General features: G+C 48.4%; 10 protein-coding genes across 10 annotated transcripts; 3 read left to right on the top strand and 7 right to left on the bottom strand.

Moving 5' to 3' along the window:
• Window positions 1-1,242: 1,242 nt before the first annotated feature.
• FOBCDRAFT_490 (uncharacterized protein) lies at window positions 1,243-1,781 on the top strand. Its single transcript, XM_031180673.3, has 2 exons — window positions 1,243-1,533; window positions 1,594-1,781. Exons 1-2 carry the CDS (start codon window positions 1,384-1,386, stop codon window positions 1,690-1,692), a joined length of 249 nt encoding a protein of 82 aa, XP_031041441.1. The 5' UTR covers window positions 1,243-1,383; the 3' UTR covers window positions 1,693-1,781.
• A 390-nt stretch (window positions 1,782-2,171) lies between these two features.
• On the bottom strand, window positions 2,172-4,266 carry FOBCDRAFT_172713 (Metallo-dependent phosphatase-like protein). Its single transcript, XM_031180672.3, has 2 exons — window positions 3,989-4,266; window positions 2,172-3,942 (listed from the first exon to the last, which is right to left on the bottom strand). Exons 1-2 carry the CDS (start codon window positions 4,162-4,164, stop codon window positions 2,292-2,294), a joined length of 1,827 nt encoding a protein of 608 aa, XP_031041440.2. The 5' UTR covers window positions 4,165-4,266; the 3' UTR covers window positions 2,172-2,291.
• An 846-nt stretch (window positions 4,267-5,112) lies between these two features.
• On the top strand, window positions 5,113-5,845 carry FOBCDRAFT_473 (uncharacterized protein). The gene is made up of 3 exons (XM_031180671.3): window positions 5,113-5,383; window positions 5,453-5,611; window positions 5,667-5,845. The coding sequence occupies exons 1-3, from the start codon at window positions 5,341-5,343 to the stop codon at window positions 5,759-5,761; spliced, it is 297 nt and encodes a 98-aa protein (XP_031041439.2). The 5' UTR covers window positions 5,113-5,340; the 3' UTR covers window positions 5,762-5,845.
• Window positions 5,846-6,956: 1,111 nt separating this feature from the next.
• On the top strand, window positions 6,957-8,439 carry FOBCDRAFT_466 (uncharacterized protein). Its single transcript, XM_031180670.3, has 2 exons — window positions 6,957-6,999; window positions 7,070-8,439. Exon 2 carries the CDS (start codon window positions 7,106-7,108, stop codon window positions 8,330-8,332), a length of 1,227 nt encoding a protein of 408 aa, XP_031041438.2. The 5' UTR covers window positions 6,957-6,999; window positions 7,070-7,105; the 3' UTR covers window positions 8,333-8,439.
• Window positions 8,440-8,646: 207 nt separating this feature from the next.
• Window positions 8,647-9,997, bottom strand: FOBCDRAFT_210140 (uncharacterized protein). The gene is made up of 2 exons (XM_059609305.1): window positions 9,241-9,997; window positions 8,647-9,186 (listed from the first exon to the last, which is right to left on the bottom strand). The coding sequence occupies exons 1-2, from the start codon at window positions 9,902-9,904 to the stop codon at window positions 8,858-8,860; spliced, it is 993 nt and encodes a 330-aa protein (XP_059466544.1). The 5' UTR covers window positions 9,905-9,997; the 3' UTR covers window positions 8,647-8,857.
• A 446-nt stretch (window positions 9,998-10,443) lies between these two features.
• Window positions 10,444-11,692, bottom strand: FOBCDRAFT_255000 (uncharacterized protein). Its single transcript, XM_059611157.1, has 2 exons — window positions 10,910-11,692; window positions 10,444-10,853 (listed from the first exon to the last, which is right to left on the bottom strand). Exons 1-2 carry the CDS (start codon window positions 11,679-11,681, stop codon window positions 10,498-10,500), a joined length of 1,128 nt encoding a protein of 375 aa, XP_059466543.1. The 5' UTR covers window positions 11,682-11,692; the 3' UTR covers window positions 10,444-10,497.
• A 626-nt stretch (window positions 11,693-12,318) lies between these two features.
• On the bottom strand, window positions 12,319-13,532 carry FOBCDRAFT_313448 (uncharacterized protein; the record flags this gene model as incomplete). The annotated part of the gene is made up of 2 exons (XM_059611955.1): window positions 12,319-12,758; window positions 12,809-13,532. The coding sequence occupies 2 exons, from the start codon at window positions 13,530-13,532 to the stop codon at window positions 12,319-12,321; spliced, it is 1,164 nt and encodes a 387-aa protein (XP_059466542.1).
• A 528-nt stretch (window positions 13,533-14,060) lies between these two features.
• On the bottom strand, window positions 14,061-14,540 carry FOBCDRAFT_266623 (uncharacterized protein; the record flags this gene model as incomplete). Its single annotated transcript, XM_059611396.1, has 2 exons — window positions 14,061-14,464; window positions 14,516-14,540. 2 exons carry the CDS (start codon window positions 14,538-14,540, stop codon window positions 14,061-14,063), a joined length of 429 nt encoding a protein of 142 aa, XP_059466541.1.
• A 554-nt stretch (window positions 14,541-15,094) lies between these two features.
• On the bottom strand, window positions 15,095-18,118 carry FOBCDRAFT_235053 (uncharacterized protein; the record flags this gene model as incomplete). Its single annotated transcript, XM_059610012.1, has 8 exons — window positions 15,095-15,417; window positions 15,471-15,986; window positions 16,038-16,248; window positions 16,742-16,779; window positions 16,841-17,027; window positions 17,131-17,228; window positions 17,316-17,754; window positions 17,867-18,118. 8 exons carry the CDS (start codon window positions 18,116-18,118, stop codon window positions 15,095-15,097), a joined length of 2,064 nt encoding a protein of 687 aa, XP_059466540.1.
• A 499-nt stretch (window positions 18,119-18,617) lies between these two features.
• On the bottom strand, window positions 18,618-21,836 carry FOBCDRAFT_246481 (uncharacterized protein; the record flags this gene model as incomplete). The annotated part of the gene is made up of 2 exons (XM_059610784.1): window positions 18,618-18,786; window positions 18,817-21,836. The coding sequence occupies 2 exons, from the start codon at window positions 21,834-21,836 to the stop codon at window positions 18,618-18,620; spliced, it is 3,189 nt and encodes a 1,062-aa protein (XP_059463768.1).
• Between the last annotated feature and the right edge of the window lie 1,757 nt (window positions 21,837-23,593).

The following is a 23,593-nucleotide window of genomic DNA, read 5'->3' as shown; positions in this document are numbered from 1 at the left end:
GCTATATCTGACAGCTTAAACGGCCGAGATCGGGATCCCCGCGAGTCCCGGTAGGCGGAGCATTGCCGGGCTTGGCGCCACGGCGTCGTCGGGACTGAAAGGCAGGGACGCAGGAGCCGACAGGCCGGGCATCCAGTATACCGTGAAAATTGGTGGTTTCCAGTGATTGGTGGACTGTAAGCACATGGATTCCCCTGCTTTGTTCCTCGTATCACTGCCTGCATTTAGACATATACTTGCTCTGCATATGTTTCGTATAACATGATTATTCTCACTCAAGTCTAGGACTTTGAGCTGACGGTGGGGAGATTGGGGAAAGTATTTGCATATACGGGTTACTCAAAGCACTTTTGACATTCTCATACCAAGCGAATCAGTATTATCCCTTGGTATACAGCTCGTTGAGAATGGATCACGAGGCTGAACGTGCGACCACATCAACGAGCATCTATTCTTGTTTTCCAATCACATTTATGAGCAAACCGTCACAAACGTAATTAATTCCTCCGGACCCTCGGGAAACACGAGAAGAGGCTTCTGGGGACGAATAAGCAGTGGGCAGTTGGGCTTTTGCTTTTTGCGGGGTAACGAGATGGAGGTTGCTTCGGGATTTATTTTTAGGAGAAGTGATTCTGGTTGGATGGGCGCTGGATATTGACTGTTTTGATGTTGTATCATGTCAGTTCATGATATTTTATTGTGAGGTTATTGTAGTATCATATCATGACCTCTACACGGTATCATACCATGCTGTTGATGATATACAGACGTAGAATTAGTACTGCATTTAACACTGTATCATGGTGAAAAAAATCTGTAACACCACATCTGTAGGGCTGGCAGCTCAGATCGTGTGACTGTCTAGTGATGCTGTGTAAGTGGCTTGTCCAGAAGCGAGTCCGATATGCCACTCCCGGCTTAGCTCCCTTGACAAGTTAACGTTGCCATTTGACAGAAGCTATTCTCGTCTAGTACGAACGAGCTAGAATAATGGAAGTCAAGAGACACTGGCTACCTTGTACATCGTCACATTCTGGAGTAAGCCTCGTATAGCAAGACACCAAGACGATCTCCTGCCTCTCCACGGGGAAAAGGACTAACAAAATAGCATGGATCTAGGACTGAGGCCGGGCATAGCCTCCACCGTCAGCTCGTGTAAGTCAAGTCAAACCCATCAAGCAAGAATAGAAACATCACACCAAAAGAGACGAAGCTTCATACCCAAGATATCAGGTATATAAACTCCCCTTCCTGACCTCCAGATCCCAAACTTTCTTCTTCACCCTCATCAACTCAAACACCTTCTACTCTCGCTACCAAAGAAAACACTCTCGCTCTACTACTTTCTTCTTTTCAAGAAAACAAGAAACCCCAACCGCAAACATGAAGTTCGCCATCACCCTCGCTGCTCTCGCCTCCCTGGCTGCTGCCACTCCCCTCGATGCTTCCACCAGCAGCTGCAAGCCTGGAACTTACTCCTGCACCCCTGACAAGACTGGCTGGCAGGTCTGCGACGTCAACCACAAGTATGTTGTAAGTCATCACCGCCCCTTCTTCTATATCTGGGACAAAGTTACTGACCTTTCGTCAAAGGCTGCCGGTGTCTGTCCCCCCGGGACCTCTTGCGTCTTCTACAAGAAGAGCGCTAGCCCCTACTGTGTCCCTCCTGGATTCAAGTTCCCCCAGGCTTAAGTGGTCTTCTGGACTATGACATGATAGCTATGGGAGTCACTGATTCTTGAGACTCTCGACAATATCGTCTATCTTGGTCTGATACTGGCTTTTGAGATTGGGCTTGGATTGGGATTGAACTTGTGCATTTGGTCTTCTCTTGTTTCATGCCTTGCATGAGGTCCTTTCTTTAGAACATTAAATTAGATATGGAACATAGCTGGTTGGGTATACATACATATATAGGCACTTAACATGCAACTTCAATCTACTGCATTGCCTTTGACCTTTGCTGACCGTCGCTGTTACTTGGATAAGATAACAATGATATCACATGCCTCAGGGAGCAACAAAACTTCTGACCCTCAAGTTAGGTACGAAAAAAAGTCCAAGGGTCTACCAAGTCTATACCAAGTTTACTTACATATCTTGATCATTTAGAAAAGAGGTTCTAGGTTTTCTTGCCTCCCCTTGACATGATTGGGGCTTGGACTTCAGGATCGTGTATATGACTATATTCAATCTAATTTCAATGATGACCAATAAGGTATGCTCCAACTATGCTATCCCGAATGTCAAAACTCCATGGGGCATCCCAATTCCTCTATGTACACAATAATCTAGCAGTCACCCTGCCAGTTCTTGCTGATCCACTGCGCCATATGGTAGGTGAAAGTACCATCAATGTATCGCTGAACATCAGCATCACTGTAATCACCTGCGCCTGCAAATTTCAGGGCCGGGATGATCCAGGGCTGGATAAAGTCAAGGAACACAAAGTCAACTGTCTCGGGATCGCCCTTCGCAGGCATATTGATCTCAGCTTGGATACAGTTGGGCTGCTCGTAAAACTTGACAGGCTCATGGATAGTGTCATCGCCATCAGTGCCAATGTCATCCTTGGTAGTGTATCCGGAGGTCAGGTCAGGCTTGTCAAGGAAACTCCTGAGCTCAAGACGCTTCTCGTCCTCACCCTCCTTATTAGCCTCAAACATAGCCTTCATGGCTGGAGCTGGGAATGCCTGCTCAGGCATAGCCAGGAACCTAACATCAGCACCATTCTCTGCCAAGATCCTTCCGGCGCTGTTCAGGAGATCAATAACTTTGGAAGCAGCCTTGTACGGAACATCAGGGATGTAGCTGAAGCCACTGGTAAAGGGGCTCACAGCATATGTACTGTCCCGTGTGAAGCCACCCTTGAAGATGTCGAATCGAATACCGCCGGTGTTGAAGATGGCTAGCCGAGCCTTGTCCTTGCGATCCTTGCGAGTAATGATATCAGGTAAAAGTTGATTGGAGATCCAATAGTAAATGCTATCCTCATCGGTGTGCTTGGTTCGTGTCATCCAAAGTGTCTTCGGCGCACAACCAAACTTGTAGTCAAGCTGAAGTGCCTTGCGAGCACGAGTGATCATCTGAGTGACTCTCTTGCCATCTGCAGTGGGGAAAGTAGACTGATTCAGGCCGGTATGGTGGTGTAGTCCGTAGAGGTTGTTGTCGATGTATCGTCGAGTAAAGGTTGGTGAAGCAGCCGCCTCAACTTCCTTGGTGCTACCCTTGCTGATACCATCAATGGACATCCAACCAATTGTCTCAAAGTATCGCCCACTGGCTATGGCGAAAGCCTTGGAGTCGTACTGAACAGTATCGCGGACGTGGGCATGACCGCCGAAGAAGGCAATGGGGATATGCCAGTTCTGTTTTCGAATGGCGGTAAAGATGACCTTGAATTCCTCCATGCGAAGGCCAACATGACCAATGACAACAAAGAGATCCGGCTTCTCTCTGATCGCTTCCTGAAACCAATCTTCCTTGATTGTATCTTCCACAGGCTGGACAACAGTGTTGTTGGCATTTCCTGTAAAGTCGAAAAGGAAGCCAAAAGCAACGATTTCGAAACCCTGGTTCTTTGTCTTGAACTTTTTGTAACGCTGGGCTTGGGGAACACGATCGCCTGTCTTGAAATCGATGTAGTCGAGGTTGGAAGCAAGATATTTGCCCCTGTAATTAGGAACGGTGGTGTTGTGTTCCATATCAGCCGAGTAGGCCTTGTAAAGTTCGTGATTGCCAGTGCAGAGAATGTCGACGTCGGCTTCGGCGTAGATATCGTACTGGAAAAGGCCCTTGGGGCTTGATGCATCGTAGAGACCATTGCCTTCGATGCGATCTCCGGTGTCGATGACTAGAAGGTCGCTTCCTTGTTCATCGGCTTGCTTGCGCATATGCTTGGTGAAAGAGATATAATCACCCCAGTCGGCAGAGTATTGGGGCCTGAAATGTTAGTTGCAGCCCGAGAAAGAGATTGGGTAGCACATACTCCTGAAAGTGACCGCCAATCCAGCCATGAGTATCAGTTGTGTGGATAAAGTTGAGCTGACCCCAAGTGAGATCCCTCATGGGACCTGGGATAGGCGCGATAGCTCCCGGTTGCGACGCACAAGCTACAGCGACCAGCGCTGAACCAGCAGCGAGTGTTTTACTCCTGAGAATCATAGTGGCGTTATGCAACAAGTCAGAGACTGATTGTGGTTGAACAAGAGAGTGAAACCGCCTTGTTTTGATGGATGAAGAAGAATGAAGCGGCCGAGTTCGGCTCGAATGGATGAGGCATGATAAGGTCGGCGCACGGTAGAATGACGTTGGAGGGGACCCTGAGGGACAACAAGGCCCCGAGTGCCGTGATTGGTTGATACCGTTGGCATGGAAGCTTATCAGCGAATGGGAAGCGTTGAAGGTCTCCCCGCAAGGGGTCACGACCAGTCGATAGCGCACATCAGCGGGTCCGCTGCCTGGGCCACGAGGACGCGCATTCCATTGTGTTAGGTGCTGAGGCTTCAACCCGTGACATGAGTTTCAGCTGGTGTCATGAGGGAATGCCTGAGGACACCGTCTAAGGGTCCTTCTCATGTCTCAATTTCGTCCATTTGAGTCAGATTAGAGCTAGAACAACGTGGGAGCGAATTTGGACACCATGGGGAAGTTTAGGTGAAGGCATAATCAATTTCCATAGACTTATGAGGAAACTTGAGTCCCCATTACTGAGCTCATCTTAGTCCTCCCCTGTAGAGCCAGGCAATGCTAGAAACCCCAGCTAACAACTCCCGTCTACCAGAAGAGGCTATAACTGGGCGGTCCCCCTTGGCCTCATCCTCAGCTTGTTGGTTCACTTACACCGGAAGATCTGGCTGTAATTCGCACATCATTATCGACAACTCAAAGCTAAATAGTCTCCGAATCTGGTATAATAGCGCGAGGCCAAGCTTCCATTTAACACTGCACCATACGATAGGTCGGATGTTTCTTACAGTGGATCTTTGCACACCGGTACGAAATACGAGATGCGCCGGAGGCCCCACCACCGGCCGCTGTGCCTCCCGGTTGCCGGTATAAGTTGACGGTTCAAAGATGGAGTCTCAGTGTAATCTGTATCTAAACTTATAAAGCACACATCTCTACATCTTTGATCTCTTTTTGAATGTTGATACTTGGGGACTCTGACCCTAGATTTGTTTGATGTGGATCCATTCGACCGTCTGAAGTCTAGTCGTGTCAGCATATCGGACATCGGAGCATCTGCATGTCCCGGCCAGACCAAGGCAAATGCATCACCGAAAACTTTGACTTCTTCATAGCCCTTGGGCACGAGAAAAGAATTAGCTACAGAAAGATATGTCGAATACTGATCCTTCGGGGTCTTCGTCGACAAATTCTGGTAAACCCGCCCACCAAACTGCCTAAGGCACGCATCAACAACTAAAAGCGTCTCACTAACACGCTACAGGGAAGCTGAGTGCGGCCAACATATCACGAAAGCTCAACATAAACTCAGAAAAGGACTGTTTTGATCTCCTGTTTCAAGAGATTACAGCTTTGCCAGAGCGTGAACCATTGGCACCAAGCTCAGTACCTTCGATGGCTTCTCAACTGTCACTCCTATCGCGTATGTCATTCTTATGCCAAGGTTCCAGAATCATGATATAGCTGACAAGAATTAGAGAGAAGTTCAGCAACAGATAGTACAACAAGAACCAATGTCTGGATAGCAAAGACCGTACGGGCAGCCATGTCTGATGCCATTTCCAAGCCATAAACATCAGCAGGGACCAAGACGATCGATCTGTCGATATCTACAGTACAGTTCGTTGGTTAGTTGAAAAGGTGTGGCTTCATGCTAGTATCAACCGCGAAAGATCTCGACAGAACAACTTGGTTGCAGCAGTTGCTTCACTGGTCGGGGAATTTCAGCTTGGCCGCCGCTTTACCAGCGCGCACGGATAAAACTCTGCGGCTCGTTCCGCATAACTTTAATGGACTGCATATTGAGTGAATCGCAAGCACTGATTTCACTGTCAAATGTCAATGGAAAGGGAACATGGTTATAATTGTTATTTAGAATATGACCAAGACAAAAGAACTGATTCGATACCGAGTCGATGAAATAGTTTCGGCCAATTTGTCTTGTCTACCCCCACGTGGTTACCCACCATCCTCACCTCATCTCATTCCCGTCTCCAACCACAAGGACAAGCCTAGCCTTTTTATGACCCTCCTTCAGGTCAGCTCTATAACGCCACAACAACCTTGATTATGGCCGAAAATCGACAATTCAGTTCTATTGCTCTGAAACTTTCAATATATTTCTTTCCTTACACATCTAGAACTTGTCAACAGGTACGATGCATGATGTGCCTTTCTTCACATGTTCCTCCATCTGCTGCACCCTTCTGTAAGCACTGTAACATCCCCTGCAAAAGGAGCTTTGACCCCCCGGCAGCCGCCGTCCTCCCCACCGAACAAGACGCCACTGGGAGCTCAATCGAGGACGTTTGTCCCGACCAAGTTTAGCGGGTGTTCTTGGCTCCCGATAAATCGTGGATCCCGGTGGAAGGCTGATCCAATAACGAGAGCTAGAAGTCGGTTTAGTGAAAAAAAGAAAGGGAAAAAATTGCAGATGATCGAAGAATAAAAGGACCTGGACCTCTCGAGTCTCTCTAGCTCTTCTTCTGTTTCGCTGTTCCAAAAGATCATCGCTGTTTTAACGGTGTCTCCGTGCCGATCAACCACTCGCCTCCAGAGCAAGACATTCTTGCGCACTCAAATACCCCCGCGATATCTTTTGCGACTTCATATGTTGACCTCTGTTAACTCGGCCTTCTTCAACAAATACACACCGGCACATTGGTACATGTGCCGCGTCAGTTCTTAAGAACATCAGCGAGCGACTTTGAGTCTTTGCGCTTGCTGCACCAGGAGACGATAGAAAGACTTCATCTGAAGAGAATTATTCATCTTACTCAGTGATTCATTACTTTGCGATAGGTTTACGAGGTATGTTGCGACACCAGCGCAATTGAATGCGCTACCAGCAATTCAGAACGCAATCGCTAACTGAAGATAGATATTTATACGATACCCCTCGAATAAACCTTCCATCATGTCGGCCACTCAACCCATCGCCGTCAACACCCCCGAGAACCCCTCTGAGGGCGACTCCAAGGGTCCAACCGCCAATGCTACCCAGGCCTTCATCGCCACGAACGAAGATGCCGCCGTCAGCCAGGGCATCCACACCCTCGAGGTCAAGTCCGTCCACTGGTACAGCTACCTGACCACCGTCGACTTCTGGATCGTCCTTGCGCTGGGCCAAGTTCTCGCGCTGTGCATCACGGCCACCAACACCTTTACCAGCTTCCTCGCCAACGCGGGCACCAACATCCCCGCATTCCAGACCGTCTTCAACTACATCCTCATGTTCCTCATTTACACGCCTATCTTTCTGTGGAAGGATGGTATTAAGGGCTGGTGGCGCGTTGGCGTGAAGGATGGGTGGAAGTACCTCATCATGGCGTTTTTGGACGTTGAGGGAAACTACTTTACGGTTTTGGCGTACCGGTACACGAACGTCTTGTCGGCGCAGCTCATTAACTTTTGGGCTATTGTCTGCGTTGTTGTCATCTCGTTCTTCCTCCTCAAGGTTCGGTACAGAATCTTTCAGATCATTGGTATTGTGGTCTGCTGTGGTGGTATGGGTATTCTCATCGCCAGTGATCACATCAGCGGTACCAATGGCGGCAGCGGTCTTGATATGGTCAAGGGTGATTTGTTCGCTCTGCTCGGTGCCACTCTCTACGGTACTACCAATGTATTCGAGGAGTGGCTTGTGTCCAGGGCTCACTTGTACCACGTCCTGTCATTCCTGGGCCTGTTTGGTATGTGCATCAACGGTGTCCAGGCTGCCATCTTTGACCGAAACTCTTTCGATAACGCAACCTGGAACGGTAAGGTTATCGGCTGGATCATCGGCTACACTCTGTGCCTGAACATCTTCTACATCCTCGTACCCGTCATGCTTCGCATGGGAAGTGCGGCTTTCCTCAACATCTCTTTGTTGACTGCCAACTTTTGGGGTGTCATCATTGGTATCCGGGTCTTTGGCTACACCATTCACTTCCTGTACCCCATTGCCTTTGTTCTTATCATCATTGGTCAGCTTGTCTACTTTGTCACTGGTAGCATGCTGAGTGATTCTAAGAAGCCTTGGTTGGGTGATAACCAGGAGGATGGCGTTTTGGGTTTCGGAACTGCCAAGCTCAAGGCTCTCAACGCTGCGCGTAAGGCTCAGATGGAGGCTGAGGCTGGGCAGCAAGATACCTACCGTTGAGTTGAAGTGTGTTTTGGATAGGAAGTGTCGAATCTGGGATTGCCTTCTTGGATAGAAACCCTGTCCTCCGGGAGCAAGAAAACTTTTGACATTAAGCTTGGGTGCTAAAATTAACTTGTCTAAAGACTTGATACAGTATACTAAACTTGCCTATGTCTTTTCATCACTTAGAAAAGAGGGCCTGAGTTTTCTGGCCTCCCTCTGTCTGTACACCTAGGTGGCTGAATGGTAGAGTTGGAAGGTCATGGTTGTAGTTTGAAAGGTAAATAGTTTACATGAATAATACATAATTTTATCTAAACCCTCAGAAGCCCCAGAGTTTATCTTGCGTCTCTTTGTCCATCGCCGTTTTTTCCTGTGTCTGCCTGTCATTTCATACTCTTTCCACAGGCAATGACCAATGTCTTCGAAAGCAAATTGTCACAGGCCAAATTCTCGTCGTCAAATTGCCGTCAAAATGTTAAGATTGGAGAGCAGCCAGACGAACACCGTCAATCGCTTTCTCTATCCCCTTCAACACTGGCATCAGTTTTGAATGGTACAGGGGTGTTCCTCCTCGTCGTCATCTTTCTCATAGGGTTGGCCAAGATCATTGTGCGGCGACAATGGGGTACGGAAGCGGCTGATCCTACGTAATATCTTGTGTAAGCTGTACCCATCAAAGGGAGCAACGAGAGGCGGATCCAGGTTCGTAATTATATGCCGTTCTCGCACCAATATACCGAGCACGATGGCAGTGCAGTCAGGGTCCTTGAAATAGTCGCAGCCGTCTTCGTCGATCATATGCTGCTCGAGAGAGTCTAGAACTTCTGAGACTGTGTTAATTAGGGTTCGTCTTATACCATCGAGCAAGTCTGCCAAGTACTGTTAGATAAGCCATAATATATTCGAGTTATAGAGGAACTTACCGAGAACACCACTAACAGGAAGGTCATTGGTCTCGAAATCGTACGCTCCAATGCTAAAACGCACAAACAAACGTGCCGCAATGCGGAATCTATTCTCATCATGAAATACCCATGAGACATGTAACCACAACAAGGCCGCATTGCATGGCTCTGAAGGTAGTGTTTTGCCATGGGCCCACACCTCGTAATTAAGATGCATGGCCTGGCGACATTCGTAGTAGTCAACAATGGTTGCAATTCGAGTCAGGAGCCCATCAGTTATCTGTGTTGGAATCTCGTGGTGACGACCATGGATGCTGTCCATGACTATGGCGAGAGCAAAGGCATCCCAATTCTCGGCTGATATTTGTCGAATAGGTCTGGACGATGAGTTTTCCTCTTTCCAAGGCCCTTCGAGCATAGCTCGGAATGTGCGAGAAGCAAAAATCAGATGCCGGGAGGATACTCGCATGCGAACCTCGACATCCGGATTCTCGTTCTCACCATCGAGATAGAGCTCGCTGAAGACTTGATATCGACCGAGGCATGGCGGGTTGGGGAACTCCGGATCTACGGGATTTCCATGGAAAGTAGGACTCTCGGGGACGATGTTCTGCTTGTTCGGCTTTTTGAGTATCAGCTCGACGTCGCCGCCTGGGTCTATATCGTACGATATCGACTTCATGCTGATTGATCTGTTGCGTTGCTGGGAAAAGTCTGCTCCTCTGCCTTCTGATTGTTGTTGAAAGGAAAAAGATGAAGATGATCTCAAATGTTTGATTTGTGGACTGTTTATTATTTTGGAATGCGTCACTGTCAAGCAAAATAAATCTGGCTGGCACTGCCAACTATTGAGTCGAGACCCGTCCCGGGGGAGGGAAGAAAACGTAAGACCTCTATCATAAGCGACAAAAACAAATAGGTAAGTTAAGTATATCTTAGTAGGTAGTTAGACCAGTTAATTTTGTGCCTTGATATCAGAAGTCCTATTGCCCCTGAGGCCGTCCACGAGTCGCAGGCAGACAAACGAGGAGAAAACACGGATTGGTAGAGATATTGGGCAAGGTGCATGATGGGTCACTAGTAACATTCCCTGAATCTAATGAGTCTAAGCGCTATAAAAAAGCAGTAAAGTGACCAAAGTAAAGATCAAGACATCGAGAACACAAGAGATCCTTGTTGCTTGGTTCCTAGCCCAGAACACCGACCAATCCTATGGCATCCAGTCATCAATCACCTCCAACGTTTATGTTCAAATCAAGAGTCCAGGAATTTATCTCAGCCTTGACATCTCCAAAGAGAACGCCTCATCCTAGCCCTAACGCTGCACGCCGACACATCGTGATAGTGGTCATACTCCTCGGTCGTAGCTGCAATCGACTCAGGCATGTCGTTGACCAGTTGAATCATGCTCATGACACTGCAACCGTTGAAAGGGGGCACAAGGGGGCGGTCACTTGATGCGAGACGTTGCAGTTCTCGCTTCAAAATGCCCAGCGCGATAGAGGAGCATGTCGGAGACTCGTACTTGTGCCAGTCGCAGAGAAAGTCTGAGTTGGGAAGAGTGTCGAGAAGGTCGTGAAGTCCTGTCACGATTTTACCAATGAGCTCTTGTCGTTTGTCGTGAATCTTGGCTGTTTCTCTTGTCAATGGATTTGATCCAGAGGTGCAGGGGAAAATGGTTACTGACGTAGAACTCCAGGGATTGGAGGATGATCCATACTCAGTTGTGAGCGGCCATCCATGTGCTTGAGGATAGTCTGAGTCGCTCTGTCAAAAGGTTCTTGGTTGGGGAAGACCCAAGAAACAGATAGCCACATCAGAGTCTGACGGGAGTACTCATCCTCAAACTCGGTACAGATGTTCTTATACCATGCTTCGGAAAAGATCTTGACGACCTCATGGCACCCATAGAAATCGACTATGGTAGCGAGACAAGTCATCAGCTTAAGATCGACGACGCTAGGCACACCTCCGTGTCGGCCGTGAATGATATCAAGAACGATAGCAAGTGCCACAACATCCCAGCCAACGGCCGTGACTTGACGGAGAGGCTTTCCGAAAAAAGAAGAAGTCGATGATGCCTCGCGCCAGGGCCCTTGGATCACGGAGCGAAAATAGTGAGAGGCCATAGTGAGATGTCGTGAAGAAACTCGCATACGGACTTCACCCTCAAGAGGTGTCCTGACCTTGAGAGTGTTCGGAGTTTCGATAGCGCTCTCTTCTGCGACGGCGATGAATCTTGAGCGATAGATTATTGTACCAAGGGGATTGAGATCTCCTTCAGCTTCAGCAGGAGGAAGAAGATCATCGAATACGTGATATCTTGCAGCTAGCGTGGGAAGAGCGACTGTTGTTTCGTTTATAGGATCCTCAGATTCCTCGTCGTATCCGTTGGAGGGAACGTAGGGGGTGAGTTGCTGACAGTTTGGCCGTTCGAGAAGAAGGTCGAACATCGCCATCTGGGTCGATAATGTACGAGATGTACTTCATCATGTATGGCCTCTGCTTTTTGTATTCCGGTGTTCGTGTTGGGATGAAGAACGAAGAGAGAGAATCGAGGGGAAGAAGAAGAGTTCTTGTCAAGGCCGTAAATAAATCACAGTATGCAAGGCAGAAAGGCTGCTCTGGGCCGTCACGATATGCATCTGCCCGCCACTAAAAGAAAACAGAACCGAACCACACTGACAAACGGTTTAGACAAATGCAGACAAAAGCCCCGATTTCAAACATACTGAAGAGAAAAAAAGGATATGGTCGGTCAAATATAGTTTGTGATTTTAGACAAATATCCTAAGGTTAGAATACCTTACTGAAGCAGGGGTAAAGCTTTTCAAAAGGTTTCCTAAACTCAGCCCTGATTTAGGAAGAAGAGGTCTAAAGGCAGACCAAGATCACAAAGCCTAAAGCAAAGCACTGAGCCCGAGGAAATGTGAGTGAAGGAGTTACATGACAAATACATAGAGGAATGCTAACCAATTTTGACTCCAATCCCTAGGTCCAGGCACCACTTAACTAGGCTTTTTTTAATCTTCGATATTCGTAAACGATTCAGTCTCCTAACAATCCAGTTTACAGTACAAACAAAGTCCCGACTCTTTAGTCATTCTCCTTCTGACGCAGCCCCCAGCCCTGAATGCGCGAAGGGCGGAACCCCTTGATATCGTTGTTGATCCCCTTCATCAGTTTTTGAATCCGCCCCTGTATGGTACACATGCACCGTCGATGATATACGTCGAGCTCTCCAGAGCTGCTGCGCCCAGAGTTATCGTAGTTTGGCTGTAATGGTTTAGGTCGGGGAAACCCGTCGACCAAGGCTCGCATCGTGACAACGCTGTATCCGTCGTAAGGAGGCTCGAGGGGCGTAAGTTCATCATCCCATCTGAATCTCTCTCGCATCAAAGTCCCAAGCAACATGGATGAGCAGTCAGATAAACCCAACCCGGGACATTCCTCCTCAGTGCGGAGCGTTTCTTGAAGGATATCGAGACCTTCCAGGACCCTCCTGATAAGCTCCGTTCTTTTGTCATTCAGGACATCTAATACAGCGTTAGCATATCGAACTTGGGTCCGCCTGGCATATGCTTACCGAAAACCCCACCAACGGGAAGTTCCTTCAAATCGAACTCTGAAAGTCCTTTGCTGTACCTCAAGACCCTACGGGCCACGGCAGTGAAAAGAACATCGCTCTCAAAGACCCACGCGACATAAAGCCGCAGTAACGAGCTTTCGGTGTACAAATCGGAGTTTTCTTGTGTAACAGACTGTTGAGAGAGCCACAAGGTACTGATGAGCTCCATACTCTCGTAGCATTGATAGTAGTCGACGATGGTTGCGATACGAGCCAGAAGGACGAGGTTGATATACTTGGGGATCTGTCGAAAACGCCCGTGTATCGCATCAAGCACGATGGCGAGGGCCTTAGCGTCCCAGTCAGAGGTCGCAACTTGGCGAGGGCTGCCCCGAGAAGGAAATGATGAGGCCTCAGACCATGGGCCTTGAAGCATAGCGCTGAAAATTTTCGAGGCAAATGTCAGGTGCTTTGAAGAAACTCTTATCCGCACTACGTCGGGAGTCTCTTCTACGAAATCCAAATCGCCGTAGTCATCGACAAATGTAGGAGTATCAAAGTTATCAAAGACTGTGTATCGTCCTTGGAGTACTGAGTTGTTGAAGTCCGTGGTGGGTGAGTCGTTGGCGGCCTCTCCATCTCCACACAAGACTCTTTCTGGGATGATATTCTGGACATTTGGCTCATTGAGCACGAGTTCGATGTCGCCATCAGGATCTATCACGTACGAAACAGACTTCATGGTTACGCCTGGGATGATGCACTACGCTTCCTAGTCGCGAAGGAAGTTGAGGGGTGAAGAAGAGAGATGAAGGAAGAAGATACTATCTGAGAGTGAGAGAGGAGGCTTGTTGTGAAGAGGGGAGAACCCGCCTTCGGCGTTGGAGATGGGACGAAATGGTTGTGGTTCGGCAGCCTGTCACTGACAACTCAGACCTCTCACATGCTGGCACAGGCTGGAATATCGAGGAGCCAGACAAGAAGATCAAGAAAATAGAAAGTTTTTATAAGACGTTTTATTCTAGCCTTAATTAAGGAAGAAAAGGTCTAAGTGTAGACTAAGATTATAAAGTCTGAAGCAAGTAGAAATAGGAGTGAAGGAGTTTACATGATTAATAAATAAGTTTGCCCAAGTAGCTATTCCATTCTAATCTCTTGTTCCTGAAGATGTGCTATGTATGTGATCTCCTTTGCATCCTCCACCTCTCGAGGAAAGCAGTTCCAAACATTATCAGACAACCAGCGAAACATCGAACTCCATCATACGACCTTAGTCTTTAGAGTCGGCCGGGCGCATACCCCAGAGCTCCCTGTCGACCTTCTGAAGCACTGGCGTCATTCTCCCTTTGATGCTGCAAGGGTAAGTTCGGCCATCGTTGGCGTCAATGTACGTGAGCCTTTCTGTCCCGGGATTATCATGTAGCGGCATCGGCTCAGAGCACTCTTTCACCAGGTTCAGAGCTGGGGAAACACTGTACCCATCAAGGGGAGCGATGAAGGGGGGCTCGGCATGTTCATGTTGGTGTACCATATGAACCAATACACCAAGTGTGAGCGACGAGCAAATGCGATTGCCTTGGACACATCCTGATTCTTCGAGGAGTGTGTTGTGTACGTCTTGAAGACCATCCTTGATCTGTTCGATGGGATCGAGTCTCTTTTCGTTGAGATTTCCTGCTCATTTGTTAGCTGTGCTACAAGGCTATGTATACTTTATCGACGTACCGAGAGTGGTTGTGATTGGAAGCATTCCTGCAGTGACTTGGGCAGAGCAGATTCACCTCACCACCGAAACACCAACAGGAACCTATACCTCATAGCAGAGAACTAAAACGAAGATTTCGGGATCAAGAACTCGGCTGACAGCTGTCAAATGATCACAATGAAGCTCCCTACAGGCAACAGCCGTCATTTTCTTGGCTCCTTGTGTTCGAGATCTTGTAGTTCTGTACCAATAGGGCTAAGAACTCGCATTTTACTTTCGGGAATGGAGAAAGTGAAGGACCATTTAAAGTCTGGCTACCCAAAGAGCAGTTCAGTGTCTTGTACTCAGCTGAAGTCACCAGTGAACACAAGATGAGGAAGCCGGTGCATCTCAAAATGATGATTATTCTTGATACATACAGGCCTAGACCCAGGCTCTGGTTTAATCTACCCCCCTGATCGCCATCCGTCCATCTGTGTGCCTATGTCCAGCCTGTCCATAGTCGCCCATTCATCCGCAGTTGCCAGCGAACCATGCATCTCTTAGACCTTCTTAGCTTGGAAGTCGGCGAGCTTGGTCTTCCTGAACTCCTCCTTGATCTAATTGAAAGTTGGTTGCATGAGACTTTTGATACTGCAGTCCCGACTATGAGCCCGCCCCTTTTCATCGGGGTCCCTCCATTTGGGTGAAGCATAGTTGTCCAGGGTGCTCATCACGAGGCCCACAGAGATTCCTTTGTGTTTGCGGTCCCAATTTCCAAATTTCTTGTTCATGTCGTTCTTAGCCGCACCAAGTCTACCGACTAACATGTCCCTGCATTTACGATTGCAACCCATGCGGCCCTGTAGCAGTTCCCCGCGCAGGTGATTGAGTCGGTTGAAGACAACTGGAAAAGACCACTGTCTCTTCTTATGCAGCTTTTCTGACGTCACTGTTAGTAGTCTGGACGCACATTGTCTGTATGATGTTCCTTACCAAGGATTGTAGCAATGGGGAGATTATTGGTTTCAACATGCTCTAAGCCTTCGCCATGTTCCATCACCAACTGAGCCATTGAAGAGAACATTGCGTCCCAAGAGAAGACCCAACTGATGAATAGCAACACAATGGATTCCTTGCCATATTTTTTGGGTACATCTACGCGTTCCCTCCATAAATCTGCAGCAAGACTTGCAGCTTCAACGCATTCGTAGTAGTTGACAATGACGGTCATATCGGCAATGAACCTAAGGGTGGTATCTCCTCGCGTAACCTCCTTGTTGCGACCATGAATAATATTGAGTACCTGTACTAGGGCATGTACATTCCAGCCGGATGTTGAGATCTCACGGATTGCAGGTATGCAAGGAACTTGATCCGAGGATTCCGAGGGAGATGTTGCATTGACGGGTGCCGATTCTTTCCAGGGGCTTTGGAGCATCTTTTTGAACTTGGGGCAAGCAGTAATCAAGTGCTGCGATGACACTCGAATTCGATACTCATAAGGCTCCACTGTATCGAGGTGTTAGCTTCTGCGTTCTTTGCCGACATGTTTTTCCTTACGTCCAAGCCTTAACAACTTGGGAAGATCCATAGAGCATTTGTCTCGAATGTACGAAGCTTTGTCGGTAGCATGTTTGCGAAGTTTGAAGAGAGGAGCGGTCCATTTAGCGTTGGGGTTCTTAAGAACGATGTAGATGTCCCCATCAGGGACTACGTCGTGGGTGACGACTGGCATGATGCCGTGGTGGTGAATGGGGAAGGCGAAAAGATTCTACAATGAAGGAAGAGTCTTGAGATGAGGGAGGGGAAACAAATAAGTAAAGAGAAGAACTGAGAAAAAAACTTTCCTCAGGCTACCTTGGCGGCTCTGTGAGAAAGAGTGCCAGGTGCCAGGGCGGAAGCCTGCATCTGCCGGACACTGTCAAAACAGATGCACCACTGAAGCACAAGCAGAAGCCTGAACCTCAAACTGATCTTGACAGTAAAGGATAAACTTTTGCTGATGAGGTAAACTGGCAAATTGCTGTGTCCAAGATAAGGGATACTTCGGCTGGAGAGGAACAGGTGGATCAGGAACAACGAGACACAGCCTCACCACAAATTTCTAACATAGACAACTACCAGACTCAAGCAACATGCTCATATTATCAGGACTGAAAGTAGCTCAACTCAGTATCCTCAATCTCCTCCTTCGCTCTGTCGATGACCGGCCTCATCCTTGCATACACAGTACAGTTCTGACCATGATTCTCATCAGAACACACAACTGCCATCTGAGGAAAGTCCTCTAGCTTGCCATAAACTGAGTTAATCATACGGTTCCTCAAAGTTCTGGGACATTCGCTTTCCCCGTATCAACGCACCAAGTGCCATAGCAGTGCATTGTTCCAACCCAGCTTCTGGACAACCATGTTCGGTGGAGAGGGTCTGCTCTAGGTTTTCGAGGGCCGCCAAAACTTTCTTTATCAAGGCGATTCTCATGCCGTCGAACTTATCTGACAATGGATAGTTGAGGGTCGTGGTACGTTTGGTGGGAATGCCAACCAAGCACTTCAGTCAGGCGAAGATCGTGCAAGATAACCGTACCAGGGCCTTTGTATTCCGAGAAGACCAATTGTGCGCAATGCGAAAACTCGTTTTCCCAGGAAAACACCCACGAGTTAAACAGCCACGTTAGGCAAGCGCTGTAAAAATAGGGTATTTTATCTGTTCTGAAACTTGAGAGCCACATCTCCGAATAGAGTTGTACTGCTTCGACGCATTTAAGGTGGTGGGCGACAACGGCAATGTGTGTAATAAAACCGAAATCAATATTTCGGGGTACTTAAGAGTTTTGACCGTGGATGATGTTCAATACGGTGGCCAACCCCTTCGCATCCCATCCCGTGAGGTGTAGGGCGTTGGTTGGTCGAGCAGCGCGCGTTGTCGGCCGTGAACGAGATATTTCCAGCTGTGAAGAGAGGACTGGAGATGCAAGAGACAGATGGTAGCTGGAAACGCGCATTCGAATTTCGACTTCTCTATCTTTCCCCTGGGGATTAGTTGTCCCGTAGAACAAGCTGTCCAAGGTTCCCATCTTGATCGTGGAATCATCTTCCTCCTCCTCATCGTCCTCTTCACCCGTCATGGACGATGATGAGCATCGTCCATTTGGTAGGGAACGCCGTGGAATTGGTTTGGGTGCTGCTAGCACGACCTCAATATCGCCGCGAGGGTCGATCACATAAGTGACGGATCTCATCGCGTGCGTAGAGAAAAGCTTGGTTGGGAGGGTGTTCTTTGTCGAAGAAAAGAATGTTAAAATTGCGTAGAATTCTGATTGAATCGTCGGCTTCTGACCCAGGAGATAGCTCTGTATATGCCTATGACTCGGGTGGAAATAGGGTTACTACAGAGTCAGAGGCGTGTCCATGTTGGACCTCATCATTGTCTTTGGGAGTCTTCTGCTCATCTTCTCCGTCTCCTTCATCGCTCTCTTCTTCCCCGCTGTCCTTCTTGCTGTCGCTCGTCTTATCATTGTCTTCGATATGTGAAGGACATGGGTTTATAATGACTTTGGGAACAACTATCCTCTCGTCTGAATTCTGGAGCACAATCTCGAAATTGCTACGATTGAATGGCTCGTACCGAACGACCTTCATGACTTGCAAAGAAAAGGCGTAGCTCTTTGAATGAGGGAATTCGATTTGGGGGAGGGGGAGGGGGAGGGGGAGGGGAAAGGGGATGCAGAGTTGGGTGATTTCAGACGAGACAAAGACACTTTCTCTAATGCTCTTAAATAATTTGTATCTCTAAGACTTAACTTATGAAAAGATTCTTCAAAGAGTACAGTATAAGCTTGCCTGTGCGAGAAACCCTGATAATATGCTTGAACCCGAAGGCAAGGCTGCCAACAAACAACGCATATGCATAGCTGAAACAACCGCGCCGTTGGGCTCTTGTACCACACGCAATGACCCAACCAGTTGATCATCATGATTCGCAGAAGAGCAACCGAGACCTGCATATCTCTGGTGGATTCCGGGTAATGCCACTAAGCGACTTCAGCAAGAGAACCATGTTTGACGAAGAGAGAAGAGAAAAGATGGTAGAACTTTATGTTAAAATTGATCAGACGAAATCTATGGTGCTAAACAACGCCTATGAACCAGTGACCTTGATCGTAGAAGCCACACTCGGCACTCCATTCTTATCCATGACAAACAACATCCAGTATCCCGGCAGCGCAACACCAGGATCACTAGGCACCTGGAACGAATACGAATTCTTTCCTGCGTTAGCTAACGTCAACGGAATACGTCGTTGGTCACTGTTAACAGTGTGCGTAGCCGTTCCGTACCGTACTAGGGAAGCTTGCACGATAGCTCCGCCCGTTTGAACAGTAACTGTTCCTCCAACCTTGATGGTGGACACAGACACGGAAGTGATCTTGGGGCGTGTGGCTAACTTGCCCTTTGAGTCGTAGAGGTAGGGAGGAGTGTAGAGTTGAGCGTCGAAGTGGTTTGTGTCACATCCGCCGCAGAGACCACCGCCGCCGTTGAAGACTCTTCCGTCGGGAAGGAGGAGGGCGATGCTGTGATATGTCCTTACGATGTTATTGGGCTTCATGAGCTCAAAGACATCTCTGTCTGGATAGTACATCTCAGGTTGCAACTGAGGCGTTGAGTCTTCAAACGGGACAGCGTATTGCTGACCACCTGTGATGAAGACGTTGCCGTTGGGAAGAACAACAGAGCTGTGGAACACACGAGGGAAGAAAAGACCCTCACTGGCGTAAGCAACAGAAACATTCGCACCAGGATTTCCGACAGTGATGATGTGGGCATCAGTAGTAGCGTCCGAGTCTTGATAATTCGGAGTTCCACCATGAGTCAGAATCTTGCCCTTGACGGCGTCAAACATGATGGCATTTCCGCACATAGCATCAGGCGCAACACCACGATCAGAGGCCCTCTGCCCCGCAGTCTTGACATCGCCGTTCTTCTTCTCAGTGTAATACCAGTTCATGTTCTTACTCGGCCCAGCCTGGAACACAGTACCGCTCTTCCAACCAAACAGCCAAGCGTGGTTATCAGAGCGGAACAAGCCCTGCGCATCATTCGTGAGCATCTTCTGAACATCTGCTTTATTAAGCAGTGTCCAGGTCTTCTTCTTCGGATCGTATACTTCGCCGTTCTTGAAAGACTCGCCGCCGCTCCAGGATCCTCCGATGGTGAAGACTTTGCCTGTGGATGTTGTGGCGGAGGATTGATACCCGCGTGCGACTTTCATGTTGGGACCGGATACCCAGGCTTGTTTGACGGGGTCGAAGAGGCTTGTGCGCTCGGCATTGTTACCGCCTGTAACGACGAGTTGGCCGTTTCCGTCGAGGGAAATGCCGGGGCAGAACATGTCATGGTTCGTCTCTGTGACTTGACGCTCTGCGACTTGGCCAGTTGCTGGGTCCCATGTTGAAGTGAGCGTTAGACCACCGGGACCACCAGACATGGTGTCTCTAGCCCAGGATGACCAGACGAGGACTTTGCCGGTGTTGGGATCAACGGTTCCAGCGACGGGGATGATGGGGAAGTTAATGGTAGGACCCCAAGCGCCTTGAGTTGCTTGGGGAGGAACGTAGTCGTTCGCTTGAAAGACATTGAGCTCTGCAATGCTTGTCCAGGGATTGCCATTCGCCTCAGTGAGAGCAACGAGCTTGACAAATCGTGCAGGCTGCGTATCGAAATTGGCATACTTGACAGTCCAGTCACTGTACCAATTCCCATACGCCACAGGTGAACCCCAAGTCTTCCCATCCTTGCTCAGGAATATTTGATGCTGCGCAATATACCCATTCTGCGAGCCATCCTGTCTGGGCAGCATAGAAATCCCATTGACGTTATAGCTCTTCTTCATATCAACAGTGATACTATGCGGCGGCGCAGGCTCACTGCCCTCCCACTGGGTATGCCACATAGTATCACCGTTCCCGTCGATAGCATTCTTGCAGTCATCCCCCTCGTGCACGCTATCACACGTCACTGACCACTTCTTGCGGTCGATCGCGGCGCTGTTGAAGGGCGCGGCTGCACGGAGACTCAGTATATTTTTACTTTCATCCCTCTTGAGGAGGGAGGAGGAGGAGGAGGAGGAGGAGGAAAGGGGACGGACCTTTTCTGTGTTGAGTTGGGGGCGAGGCTTCACACGCGAGCTGAATTTGTTGTTGATGGTGCTGGCTTTGGGGGGGATGGCTTGGATGTAGCCTTTGTTGAGCTTGGGGACGTCGAAGGAGGGGTTGTAGCCGGGGCCGTTTTTGCCGCCGCCTTTGGTGCTGTCGGCATCGAAGGTTTTGCCGGATTGATGTGTGATGAAGGATTTCTTTGAGGGCTTGGACTTTGAGTCGTCTTTTGATCCCTTCTTGGAACTCTTCTTGGAGTTGGTCTCAGAGTCCTCTGCTTTGGCTCGTGACTTTGTAGCATCAACACCACCATCGTGTCTACCCTTGCCATCTCCTTTACCCTTCCCCTTACCCTTTCCTGAATCATCAGAATAGGTCTTGGTAGGAGCAGAAGATCGAGTCTTGGTAGAATCTTCAACCTTGGTGCGAGACTTGGTAGCATCGTCATCTCCGTTATGCCTGCCACCGCCATCTTTGCCCTTCCCCTTTCCTTTTCCCTTGCTTTTGCCCTTGTCATCGCCTTTTGGCGGGCTTGTGGGGGCTGCTGTGCTTGTGGCAGTAACAGACACTGAATCCGTTGCACTGTTGGAAGATGTTTTTGGTGAATCCTCAGGCTTCTTGCGAGACTTTGTAGCGTCATCTTTGCCCTTGTTCTTATCCTTGCCTTTCTGCTTGTGGCCTCCAGAGCTGGAGTCATCGTCTACTCCATGCTTGGCTACACTCGCAGTATCTTTTGAATTCGACTTGGCCTTGGGAGCAACTTCTGGCTTGTCGACAGGAGCTGGACCAAAGCGGACATAAGTGGGTTGCATGAATGGCTCGGCATACACCACCTCGTCAATATCATCTGAAGAGCCTGATGGCGTGTCATCAGGCGGACTTGATGGAGTAGCATCAGATGGATCCGTGGGCGTATCATCAGAGTCGTCTGTAGACTCGTCATCAGAGCCATATGTCTGCTCAATTCGGGCAACTCTTCGCGACAAAGCAGAAGCAGGAAACCCAGTCTTTGGTTTTGCCTTTCCAAATACAGGAAGCATAGAATCCAAATTTGTCTTTGATCCTGCCGCAGTCTTTGAAGAATCGGTTGTGTCATCTGAATCAGGTCGAGGAAGTGCATAGCCACCCTTGGGAGCTGAGAAGACGGGGAGAACCACAGCATCAGCGATGCCCAGGCATAACGTCAAGGCGTAAACAACCTTCATTTTGGGCTGTGGTATAAGGAGTGACAAAGAGAGAATGGGCTGGTGACAATGCTTTGTCTAGGTGGATTTTGTCAAAGGGGGGACAAAGAGCAGCACAGCTTACACGACATTGTCAAAACATTTTATAAAAGAAGCCTCACGTACGAGTATAAAGTTTATTATTAAAGCTATTCTAAATGCAGGAACATATAGAACCGTCGGGACCTTACATGAGGCTAAACCTTGCCAAGAACGTGGTGGTTCCAGGAACCCGGAGGAATGCTAGATGCCCCATTTTCACGGCCTGGACCATAACATGTCATTCCTATCAGAGAACGAGGTAAACCAAGATTGGCAAGGGTCTCGGGCAAGGAAAGCTTAACTGTATGCTTGGGACCCTGTGTTATTTAAATGTTTTAGGTTTATCCATGCTCTCGGTCTCAGTTTTCCTGGTTCTACCCGAATACTTCAACGCTTTTTGTATAGCTCACTATTTAGAGCTTCTAGACGCCAGGTCGGCCGCCGGACTTGATTACTCAAGCTTGAAGAGGTGTTAGTTGCATTATTGAGTATTGGGCTTTGACAAATGGAATGGGGTGGACTGCTGTGTCATGAAGGATGCAAACCGCCGGGTAAGCGATCTACAGAAGTATCCCGCCTCTTCTTTACTGTTTTATCCAACGATGATCATCCAATTTATGCCAACAATGGTTTATTTCCATGTCAGTTTACAGGGTCCAACGGTGATACCGAATAACTGGTATGGTAAACGATGTCTTCGTCCCGTGGACGTTCCTGATGTTGGCAACACAGGTGGAAAGCTTGAATGCCGGCTGCCGAATGCGCATAACAGTTTCTTCGAATCCTATTTTCGTATCACATTTGCACTTTTATGCTCATCTTTCCCATTAAACTATTGGTTGCTCAAGATCCAAGCTGTGCTGTTGGGTCACACGAACATGCACCCACCTATCGCTCCTGTTACTATTCATAATTCACAGCTCCATGTTCTTTCTTAGAGCTCGAGCTCTAGTCAAGGAATAAACTCAACTAAAAGCAGTTGCTAGCCTGGTAGCTTCGCTATCGACTCCCTCTGAGTGGACAACACAATCGAATGAAGGCATTAGACAGCTACTAGATCCCACGAGCAGATGACAGGTTCCTCTTTAGCCTCGGGACTAGCCATCAGCCAGCATGCTTTCATCAAATTGACAGCTACTACCCCCAATCCGATGGACTAAGAGTCCGAGCGTTGGTAAGGCCAAAACTGGGCTTGATACGAGGCTGCTGGACTGGAGAACTACTGGATATAAGATAACGAGAACACACGCGCGCTCCGGGGAACTCACCAAGGGGGAATGGGACGTTCATAAGGGCTTAACGCAATGGTAGCCACGAGGCACTCTGAAGTTAGATCAGAAGGAGAGGAAGATGTTCCTGAGAGTCATGCTTGAGGGTTCAGCTTTTCTTCAACGAATCGTGAAAGCCACCAGGTGACTCTTGGCAATCCTCGTCGAATAAACTTACTTGTAAGAAGCCATAACGAAAGGCAATATAAGAGTATAGCATTCCAAGCTTGGGCACGTTGCCCAAGGTGCTGATAACGAGGGCTTATTCTGTTGCAGTTTTCACAGCCAGTTGTTTTCAGTGGTCGAGTACAACCGTAATTCCGTATTTTCAAGACCGGATCTGCGAAACTCAAGACAACCGCCATACAAGTCCGTCAAAAGTCTTTGACCTTATATAGACATATCTACTCTATGCTCTATCTGCTCTAC

Source organism: Fusarium oxysporum, chromosome I, assembly GCF_013085055.1.
Source record: "Fusarium oxysporum Fo47 chromosome I, complete sequence".
Lineage (NCBI taxonomy): Eukaryota > Fungi > Ascomycota > Sordariomycetes > Hypocreales > Nectriaceae > Fusarium > Fusarium oxysporum.
Note: the sequence above shows the minus strand (reverse complement) of the source record. Positions and strands in the feature narration are given on the sequence as shown.

Bases quoted from the DNA above. Each gene is read 5' to 3' on its own strand.
- FOBCDRAFT_490 (XM_031180673.3), top strand. From the start codon at position 1,384: ATGAAGTTCGCCATCACCCTCGCTGCTCTCGCCTCCCTGGCTGCTGCC. The intron at 1,534-1,593 runs GTAAGTCATCAC...CTTTCGTCAAAG, and splicing joins ACGTCAACCACAAGTATGTT to GCTGCCGGTGTCTGTCCCCC.
- FOBCDRAFT_172713 (XM_031180672.3), bottom strand. From the start codon at position 4,164: ATGATTCTCAGGAGTAAAACACTCGCTGCTGGTTCAGCGCTGGTCGCT. The intron at 3,943-3,988 runs GTATGTGCTACC...CTAACATTTCAG, and splicing joins ATTGGCGGTCACTTTCAGGA to GCCCCAATACTCTGCCGACT.
- FOBCDRAFT_473 (XM_031180671.3), top strand. From the start codon at position 5,341: ATGTCGAATACTGATCCTTCGGGGTCTTCGTCGACAAATTCTG. The intron at 5,384-5,452 runs GTAAACCCGCCC...AACACGCTACAG, and splicing joins GTCTTCGTCGACAAATTCTG to GGAAGCTGAGTGCGGCCAAC. The intron at 5,612-5,666 runs GTATGTCATTCT...GACAAGAATTAG, and splicing joins TCAACTGTCACTCCTATCGC to AGAGAAGTTCAGCAACAGAT.
- FOBCDRAFT_210140 (XM_059609305.1), bottom strand. From the start codon at position 9,904: ATGAAGTCGATATCGTACGATATAGACCCAGGCGGCGACGTCGAGCTG. The intron at 9,187-9,240 runs GTAAGTTCCTCT...AGTACTTGGCAG, and splicing joins TCCTGTTAGTGGTGTTCTCG to ACTTGCTCGATGGTATAAGA.
- FOBCDRAFT_255000 (XM_059611157.1), bottom strand. From the start codon at position 11,681: ATGGCGATGTTCGACCTTCTTCTCGAACGGCCAAACTGTCAGCAACTC. The intron at 10,854-10,909 runs GTCAGTAACCAT...CAAGAGAAACAG, and splicing joins TCCAATCCCTGGAGTTCTAC to CCAAGATTCACGACAAACGA.
- FOBCDRAFT_466 (XM_031180670.3), top strand. From the start codon at position 7,106: ATGTCGGCCACTCAACCCATCGCCGTCAACACCCCCGAGAACCCCTCT.